Source organism: Vanellus vanellus (assembly GCF_965231255.1).
Source record: "Vanellus vanellus genome assembly, chromosome: 1".
NCBI classification, from domain to species: domain Eukaryota; kingdom Metazoa; phylum Chordata; class Aves; order Charadriiformes; family Charadriidae; genus Vanellus; species Vanellus vanellus.
Window position 1 is genome coordinate 54,809,796 of NC_138905.1, and position 10,355 is coordinate 54,820,150.

The 10,355-nt window shown below is 44.2% G+C and overlaps 1 protein-coding gene across 1 annotated transcript; it reads left to right on the forward strand.

The window, feature by feature from the left end:
• Positions 1-613: 613 nt before the first annotated feature.
• Positions 614-9,266, forward strand: DDX47 (DEAD-box helicase 47). Its single transcript, XM_082482490.1, has 12 exons — positions 614-721; positions 1,454-1,547; positions 2,994-3,182; positions 3,881-3,952; positions 4,507-4,625; positions 5,129-5,200; positions 5,320-5,436; positions 5,595-5,741; positions 6,048-6,185; positions 7,824-7,894; positions 8,430-8,559; positions 8,654-9,266. The coding sequence occupies exons 1-12, from the start codon at positions 620-622 to the stop codon at positions 8,774-8,776; spliced, it is 1,374 nt and encodes a 457-aa protein (XP_082338616.1). The 5' UTR covers positions 614-619; the 3' UTR covers positions 8,777-9,266.
• Positions 9,267-10,355: the final 1,089 nt, after the last annotated feature.

Here is a 10,355-nt window from a genome sequence, read left to right on the forward strand (position 1 = left end):
GGCTATAGATCCGTAACTCCCACTTCTTTGGAGGCCTCTCTCAGGGAAAATCCACCCACGGTTTCTAATTGAGCAAAGCATCACACTTTCTGCATAAATCAACCCTTTCTTGCAGAAGCGTAAGCCCAATTAAGTTTAAAGGCAACAAGCCCTGAAGACATTTAGAAGAAAGGCCCCCTCAAGTGCGCTCCTTGACAACCTTGCCCAGGTTGTCGGGATGTTTCCACAGACGCGGCAGCTCGGCTGACGTCGGCTCCTTTACACCCGCAGAGGAGAAAACGGCAGCACTTGCCACGCCGAGCATGTCACCCGCTTCCCGGGGGGCTGCACCCTGAGGAGCTTCACACGCGGAAGACACCTTCTGACCGCCCCTACCTCGCGGCAGCACCACCACCGCCACGCTCCTTTGACGGGTGACGGGTAACGGCCAACGGGTGACGGGTGACGGGTAACGGCCAAGCGGCCAACGACCACAACGCCGCGCGTGGTCCATCGAGCCCCGCCCCGCCCGCTCCGATTGGCTCGCTCCTCCGAACTACAAATCCCATAACCCCTCCAAACTGGGGGGAACTACAACTCCCAGAGTGCTCTGCCCTGTCTCAGAAGGGGACGGTCCAAAATGGCGGCAGGAGGCGAGGAAGGGCAAGCGGCGGAGCCCGAGGCAGTGGCGGAGCCGGAGCCGGAGCCGGAGCCGGAAGAGCCACGGAGCTTCAAGGACCTGGTGAGGCCGGGCTGGAGCCACTTCATCCCCCGCTGCTCCTTCCCCCGCCCCGAGGAGCACCCTCCCGTTCCCGTCTCTCATATCAGGCGGCGGGGGGGGGGCAGCTCCTCGCAAGGGCCGTGCCCCACGCCGTCCCGTCGTGGCTGGGCCCCGGGCTGCGTCTCCGTCTTCCGCGGGCTGTAGGCGGCCTCAGGCCCGACGGAGCCGCCGGTGCTCGGGGGGAGAGGGGGGGCAGGCACGTGTGCCGCCGGCGCGTCGGTCGGCGGGCGTGGTGGCGTGCTCGGGCTGGAGGTCTGGGGAGTTCGGGCTTCTGCTCCGGTGATGTTGGCGTTGCTGCTCCGGTCTGTGCTCCTCGGCCGGCTGCCTGTATTTTCAGTTGTGTTAACTTGCCCTGGCGTTTTCCTTTTTCCGTGCGCATGGGATTCCACACGCAGAGAGCTCTCTTCCCCCCCCCCGGGGGTAAGTTCCTTGTGTAAACTAGGGAAAAAATGACTCGCTTCTTACAGGTGGCGGTCACCTCCAACAGTTTTGAATAAATCTATGAAGTTACTGATAGAAGTGGGGGTCACTGTGACTAGTCTGCCCTTTTATGTAGTTGCATTGAAGGTTTGGTGGGGTTTGTCTCTGCTAAAGACAAGCTTGACTCTGTTGCAGCATGGAATTAACTCTGTGTTTTAATTCAGGTCTCCTTGGTGATGTCTTTTTCCCTTTTCTCTTTTCACTAATATTCAGGGAGTTACAGATGTTCTGTGTGAAGCTTGTGACCAGTTAGGATGGAAGGTGCCAACAAAGATCCAAGTTGAGGCTATTCCAGTGGCTCTCCAAGGTGAGCAGTGTGCTTCTCTGATCCCAAATCTTGGGATGCCCCAGGAACTCTGTGTGAATGAATGAATGTAACTGAGTGAGAAGTGGCATGGATAAGAGGGTTCTCACTTCATCACTGAAGATCTCAGTCTAGAAATAGTCTCCGTGTTCATTCTTGTGTCCTGCACAGGTGGACCTTGGAATACTAATTTCTTCTATAACATTGCCTGCAATTGCAGACTTTCAAATGGGTACACATGTGGGTTTTTGAGTGTTCACTACTGTTGCACAGTTAAATAGGCACTCCACGTTAAATAGAATTGTTGTCAATCATTTGAGCTGCTTCTTTCTGAAATACTCAAGGATACACAGGAAACTTCTGGTAGATTTAGGACTGTGCCTCTTCTGGTAGAGACCTACAGTGTGTGTCTGAAACTGGAGATGCCTTGACTGATAACAAAGTTTGTGTAATCTACTTTGTTGTGAGCAGGTAATTCTTGGAAATTAGATTTTTGGAGTGGCTCATAACCAAACCACAGTGACTTTCTGTAAACATCCTGGATAAATTACTGGATTCAGCGAATATTTCTGCCTCTAGAATATTTGTTTGTTTGTTTAAAAAAAAAAAAACCAAAACAAAACACCTTGAAACAGAAGCAGAACAATGTAGTGACAGAATGGGAATAAACTTTCAGTGCCTACTTGTCTACTCTGTCCTAGTACTTGACTATTGTCAGACTCTCTCACTCCACATATAAGAGTCTCTTGGAGTGGGGGGGAAGTAAGATTGCATTCCTGAGAAGTTGTCTGCAGTTTAAGGCCTGTTGGCAGCATGTTCTTCTCAGCTGTAGGAGATTAGGAGGTCAGAATGGATTCTACTGATGAATTCTACCCTGTTGCCTGCACTGTTTTTGGGCAAAGGACTTGCAGTCCTAATCCTTAATGCTGCAGACCAATTTAGATTACTTTCTTAATCAATGGTACAAAATTGCTTGTGGCTTGTGAAATGTGAGTTTGGTGGTGCTGTTGTCTTGTAGTTGGTATGACCTAAGTCTCAACCACTGGAGTCTATTTCCTTGTAAGCCAGTAAACAGACAACAGTTGGTCTACAATACTTAACCAGATAGAAACAATAGACTGTAAATTGACAGACAGATTTGAGAAATAATAAAGTAAAGCTTTTTTTTTTAACCTGAAGTTAGTATGAAAACCTGTATATTGGCAGAAATTTAACTAGAGAATGGAAATAATCAAGACTGTAATTATTGTACAAATGAAGTCACACTCTAAACATGCTGCAGAGATGTTATGAAATTCTTTGTTTTGATCCTTTGTTCTCCTTCCTTTGTGTGTCTCCTTTTTTTCCTGTCCTTAGGGAATTCTTGAGCTTTATTGCACAGTGCTTTAAAGGCTTCTTTCACTGGTCTAGATTTGTAACTGTTTTTGCCCTCCTTGCTGCTTCTTGTAGGCAGAGATATCATTGGACTGGCAGAAACTGGCTCTGGAAAAACAGGAGCCTTTGCTTTGCCAATTCTTCAAGCACTGCTGGAAACACCTCAGCGATTATTTGCTCTTGTCCTCACACCAACAAGGGAGCTGGCTTTCCAAATCTCAGAGCAGTTTGAAGCTCTTGGGTCCTCCATTGGTGTCCACTGTAGTAAGTAGCTTTGTGATACTGGAGTGGTTTTCCTGAAGACTGAAGTTTGTCAGCTCTAGATTGCAAAGGAAGAAGTAGAGAGTATTTGTATGGAGGGTTGAACAAAAGATGAGGAAATCTTGTGATAGTGGAAGACAGAGATCTGGTATCAGGTATCCTCAAGCCAAGACAGAAAGAAAGACTGTGGTCTTTCCTCATGGAGTACTCTGCAGCTCTTCTGCATTTTATGTCCAAACAGTTAAAGATGGAAGTAGAAGAGAATCTTCTCAATAGTGACTTTGTGTCCAGTGAAATTGAATAGAGCTCCACTAGTGTGATATATAGTGTGATGTAGTTTAATCTTTCCATCAGACTGTCTGTATTGGTTCTTTAGATATTCTCTATAAACATAAAAGCTTTGTGGACATTTTTAGAATTCCTAGATTTTTGCGGCTGAGTTAAGCTGAAAAGAATAGATTCTGCTTGTAGCTCTTCAGCTGTGAAAATAAAATACCTGGGCCCAGTAAGGACTTAATTGTTTCGCTTACGAGGCCTGTGAAGGTCAGGTGTGCTAAAGTAAAGTGAATTTTCATAAAGATAAGTAGCCTTTCATTTGTACAGAGTTGTTGTGGATGGCAGGGAGTAGGAGGAAACACTATGGTGCCAGGGGCTGGCTAGTGCTACAGTGAGAGATTCATTATATTCTATTTGTCCTGCAGCGGTTATTGTGGGTGGAATTGACACGATGTCTCAATCCCTGGCCTTAGCCAAGAAACCACATGTTATAATTGGTAAGTGAATGTGTTGGGGGCTCGGGGTATGAATATTATCAAACTGCAGTTGTCCAAAGAAAGAGTGCCAAAAGGTTTTGTGCATTTGAAGGAAAAGTGAGACAACATCCTTCATTTGTTTTTTGTCCTGAGGTTTTGAGTACTGGCTTGTTAATGTTTCTAAAGTATACACTAGTAGCATTGCTGCTACAAACTCGTTCCAAAGCATTCCTGCTAGACTGTCTTTGGCTTGTTTTTTCATTCTCCTCAAGTATTAAAAATGCTTGTCTCATCTTTCTCAGTACAGCTTGTCTACAGTCTGTTTTGCTTTACTTTTTTTAAATTTTATTTTAAGGGTAGAGGGGGAAGGAGGGCATTCTTCAGAAAGTCTGACTCCATTAGTCTTACTTCAAAACACTCTGAAGATATCCTGTGAAAGAGTCCTTCCCACAAAGCAATCAGCCTTTACTTGTCTTGGGCAAAGAATCCCATTTCTGTAATGGATGACTCACTTGGCTCTTTGGATCTTTTCCTTTGCTTTCATTCTAAATTTGTTCTCATGATTTTGTTGGTAGCTACCCCTGGACGTTTAGTTGACCATCTGGAGAACACAAAGGGCTTCAACTTACGAGCTCTGAAGTTCCTAGTGATGGACGAGGCTGACCGGATCCTTAACATGGATTTTGAGACAGAGGTAGGAATCTGGTAGAAGAAGAGCTTGGAACACCAGATGAGTTCCTTAAAATCGCTTCATACAGTCACACAGTAAACACTGGGAAATTAATAGCAAATTCTAACTAAGATCTAATAATTGCACAAAAATCTATGATGGCAGTAGAATTTAGCAGAGTTATGCAGAGCAAGGCAGTAGAAGGCATTTTGTCACTGAGATCTACTAGTTTCTCTGGAGCACCTGACGTTGATGCAGTTACTGTAGAACATGATCACATGTACATTCCTGTGAGAATATTGCCTGATATTTGCACTGCTATTGGACTTCTGGAATACACACTGCCTAATTGTCAACAAGCTGTCACCCTACACCTTCCCTTTAGAAGAGGGGAAGTTTGTTCCTACTGGGCGTCTTAAGTTGCACACATGTATTACTCTTCGTTTGGATGATCGTTATATTTGGAGGAGGCTTATGTCTTGACTGCTGTTTTATTCAGTGTTTCCATTTCCTTTCTATTTTTACAGGTGGATAAGATCTTAAAAGTGATTCCTCGAGACAGGAAGACATTCCTGTTTTCAGCTACCATGACAAAGAAGGTGAGAGCAGAGTACTTTAGTTCTCCTTCCATCAGGCTATACTGTTGACTAGACTGTATGATACAGGTTTCTGACAAGATCTCTGTCCTTCTAGTACTAACTTACATAGATCTTCCCAGGTTCAAAAACTCCAGCGTGCTGCTCTGAAGAATCCTGTTAAATGTGCTGTTTCTTCCAAATATCAGACAGTTGAAAAACTGCAGCAATACTACATTTTCATCCCCTCCAAATTCAAGGTAATGCTACTTCTGTTTCTTCCCTCATCTGATTGTGTCTTGTCTTGGCTGTTGCCACATCTGCCCAATATTTTGTCATCTTTTCTGGCTTATACTTACTCATTAATGTGTCACATGCAATTATCTTTTTTTTTTTTTCCTTCTCTGTTTCTTTACAGGACAGCTACCTGGTTTATATCTTGAATGAACTAGCTGGAAACTCTTTCATGATATTTTGTAGTACGTGTAACAATACTCAGAGGACTGCTCTACTGCTCCGCAACCTAGGGTTCACTGCCATTCCTCTCCATGGGCAAATGAGTCAGGTATGGGCATACCCCACAAAATGGAGTAGACAGGAGACCTGTTGCTTGGGAAATTGGCTGTGCCATACTGAGTCACAACTACCTTGCAGGAAGAGTATTTCACAGCTTGTGGACTGGACTGATCTCTAGAAATTTAACTAATGTGAATGCTGCCACTGATTCTGTAATAGTTCAAAAAGAAATTGGAGAAGTGAGATTTTTTGAGTAGTTTCTCCCCCAGTTCTTCTGTACCAATATTTCAACTAGAGCACATTAACCAGGATGAACATTATTCTCTCATTCCCTTTTTGTTCTCCTCTCTTCCAGAATAAACGCCTGGGCTCTCTAAACAAGTTCAAGGCAAAGGCACGTTCTATTCTGCTGGCTACTGATGTTGCAAGCAGAGGTCTGGACATCCCACATGTAGATGTGGTGATAAACTTTGATATTCCTACGCACTCTAAGGTAAGCTAGTCTGTGTGCCAGCTGAGAGCTTCTGGTTACCGGGAGGCGTAGTGAAGCTAGACAAAGGAACAGAGACACCTTTTCTCTGTTCGGCTGACTCGAAGTCTAGTTCACACTTATGTAGATTAAAATAGTGGTTCAGCCTCTGCAATTGAGTTGGTATACCAGTTTGGTTGGGTGGCCTCATCTGAATTGTAGGACTGATCCCGTAACTGAAGAGGGGAAGTGAGGGACATTCTGTGTCTTTGTATTTCTGCTCAGAGTGTGTGTTTTGCCATATTACATCAAAGGGCTTCTAGACGTTGAAAACAGTTTTAACATGTTGCTAGTTTCAGGTAGTCATCTCTGTTCCTGTGATCCAGGTCTGACTTCACATTTATACTGTGTTTGGGGAAAAAAAAAAAAAAGTAAAAATTCTTCCATTATCTTTAATGAGGATTTGATCAAGAAGGATGTCTTTAATATGTTTCACCTTCATATCACAAAAGTACAGCAAACTGAAAAAAGTGAGTTACTAACTCTCTACCTTATAGAAAGTATGGTATTATTTTAGGGGTGTGACTTTGTTTCCCAGCCTAGTTTCAGAAAGTATACCATTAACATGCACTTCAGGAATAGCTACTGTTGAGGGGTAATGGCTTCAAACTGGAAGTGAGTAGACTTAGATTAGATATCAGGAAGAAATTCTTTACTGTGAGGCACTGGAACAGATTGCCCACAGAAGTTGTGGATGCCCCATCCCCAGAAGTGTTCAAGATCCAGATGGATGGGGCTTTGAGCAACCTGGTTTAGTGGGAGGTGGCCCTGCAACCACCAGGGGGGTTGCAACTAGATGGTCTTCAAGGTCCTTTCCAACCTAAACCATTCTATGATAACAATCAAAGATACTACACATTGCAAACAGAAGAAAGCATGGTGGTACTTTTGAAAACACTGCTTTTGACATTATAAAAGGGCAAAAGTTTAAAAAAAAAAAAAATGTTGGGGGCAGCAGCTTGAATGACATCGTTAAAGTTTTTATGCCACTACCTCTTGTCTAACCATGTCATAGAGGACATGCTTTCTCATGATGCTTCCTTTCTCCACAGATCCTGCATGGAGAAGGGAGTATTTTAATTTCCATAATGCAGTATAAAACCTGGAAAACAGCCTAGAACCATATAAACAGAAGACACTCAATAGATGCTTCCAAATTGTTCTCATTCATCCTCCCTTTCACTGTGCTTGCCAAACTTAAATCTACTTGCCAGAGAGTTTGTCTGGAAGACAGGCTATGTAGACCACTAGATTCCAAAACTGAAAATGCAGGCATTGCCTCACTTCAAATGTTAGCTATCCAAGGAAGTGGTAGTTCATTAGCAAAGTCATATATCACCACCTTTGTTCTGCAGTCTTCAATAATTGGAGGTGGTCTTCTCCTTTAGAAAGAGAAGAATTCAAACATTAAAACCAAAGATGTGCCTCCACAAGCCAGTATCTTCTCAAATCTTAATGCTGCATACGGTCCTGAGTATTCAATCTTGGCTGTATTTTTTCCCCTTTTTGTTCTTTCCTAAAGAAAAATTATATGGGCTGATTTCCCATAACTTCTGTGTTTAGTGCACATAACTTATTGCTTATCAAGAAAATTGTTTTCAGGATTACATTCATCGTGTTGGGAGGACAGCTCGAGCTGGGAGATCTGGCAAATCTATCACCTTTGTCACACAGTAAGTGTTAAAATGTGGCAGACTTACTCTTCCTAGCTGTGTTTCAGAGCAGAAGACATCTGACCTCATCCTGGGTGAGAAGAAAATACTACTTTTCATTTTGAGGTGCCACTTGGATTTATTTAGTGAAAAGGGAGAGAATTCAAAGTCCAGGGTGAGGAGGGAGAAAAGTCTAGGATAAATTCTAAAAGCAGGCATGTAATGAGCAGAACTATTTATAACTTGGTTGTGTAATATACATACATTTTTATAATATATAATGCACATTAAGTAAGTGTGGGGTTTTGATAAATACTGAAGTATTTGTCTAAAAAAAAAAGAAAGTCTTTGCCAAATACTTCTGAACAGAGATGAGCTGAATAAATCAGTGAAGCCGTTCCAAACAATGGCATCATTTGGATACAATTAAGAGTTGCTTGTGAGACCATCAGCACCAGTATCTGTGGGCTGGAGATAAGGAGTGATGTCTGTGGGTGGTGACAGCTGAAGCACTCTCAGGAGGGCTGATTCAAGATGGTGTCTTGGCTTTTCTCAGGTACGATGTAGAGCTGTTCCAGCGCATTGAACACCTGATTGGCAAGAAGCTGCCAGCATTCCCCATGCAAGAGGAAGAAGTTATGATGCTGACAGAGCGTGTGGCTGAGGCCCAGAGATTTGCTCGAATGGTGAGTGCTGGCTTTTTGTCCTTCTACGTGCTGTAGTAGTTCAGAATTTCCTCAGATGCCGGAACTCTTGGTCAATCTCTTGATTGTATTGCAGGAGCTGCGGGAGCAGGGAGAGAAGAAACGATCTCGGAATGATAATGATGATGATACAGAAGAAGCTATTGGTGTCAGGAATAAGGTGGCAGGTGGGAAAAAGAAGAAAAGAAAAGCCTTCTAGTTCAGTATTTGGACAGACTTTTTTATTTTTCTCTTTGTGGCTATGTGAGCTCAGCAAAAACAGTCCACCAAGCCATCTTCAGTGAATTGTTTTCAGAACTACTTACGAAATTGGGCAGTCCACCTGGAAAACAACTTCCTCTCTTCTGCTTCACCAGTTACAGACTGAGTTGGGCCTGTTGTGGTACTGTGGGACCAGTCTTCCTTTCGGAGACACCAGACCATCATCTCTGGACCTGAAAGCAGCTGTGGTCTGGCCCTGCTCATTCGCAGGGGTGCAGAATGAGTGCAGCTTTCCACTGCTGCAGCCTGTCTCACTGCCCAAATGGAGTGCATCTGGTGTCAGATAGGTCTATCAGAAGAAAGAGAGGAAAAAGTTAAAAGAAGCAGCTGAGCTCTCACAGCATAGCTGTAATGCCCTTGCCTTTGTGAAGGGATATGCAATGTGGAGAACTCCAAATATATTTTGCTTAATTTTAAAGCTGCCTGGTTTTCCTTGTCTTATCGCTGACCTGTTCTGCTTATTTTGAGTATCGGCTCTGCCAGGTTTTCTTCTGAGGTCAATCTTAGTGATTCAGGTGTGACATCAATACTGTAGATGTGTCAGCTGAAGAGTGGTCCAGCACCGAGAGAACCTGTTTCAGCAGGATTTAGGCTATTCACCGCCTGGAATTCGATCCAGAATCTTTAATGATTGACAAGGTCAAAGAGAGGTCTAGGTTTTGGTGTGTGGTTTGTGTGTGGTTTTTTTTTTTTTTTCTTTCTTTTTGTGGCTGATTCTTGTAGTACTTACAAACCAACACAAGAGGGTAGTACTTATATAGGAAAGCAGCTCATGAGCTGTATGGTGAAGAAGAGGCTCTTTCTGTGTTACCCCTATTTGTTTCACAGAATCACAGAATGGTCAGGGTTGGAAGGGACCTCTGGAGATCATCTAGTCCAATCCCCTGCCAGAGCAGGGTCACCTACAGCAGGTTGCACAGGACGGCATCCAGGTGGGTTTTGAATGTCTCCAGCGTGGGAGGCTCCACAACCTCTCTGGGTAGCCTGTTCCAGTGCTCTGTCACCCTCAAAGTAAAGAAGTTCCTCCTCATGGTAAGATGGAACGTCCTATGTTCAAGTTTGTGCCCTTTATCTCTTGTCCTGTCACTGGGCACCACTGAAAAAAGACTGTTCCCATCCTGCTGGCACCCTCCCTTTTATTATTTGTAAGCATGAATAAGATCCCCCCTCAATCTTCTTAGACTAAAAAGATCCAAGTCCCTCAGTCTTTTCTCGTAAGAGAGATGTTCTAGTCCCCTAATCATCTTTGTAGCCTTTTGCTGGACCCTCTCCAGCAGATCCCTGTCTTTCTTGAACTGGGGAGCCCAGAACTGGACTCCAGCTGCAGCCTCACCAGGGCAGAGTAGAGGGGGAGGATGACCTCCCTAGACCTGCTGGCCACCCTCTTGATGCACCTCAGGATGCCATTCGCCTTCTTGGCCACCAGGGCACATTGCTGGCTCATGGTCATCCTGTTGTCTACCAGACATTTCTTTGTCTTGGGTACAGTTCAGTGCTGTATAAGTAGACTCTTGCAA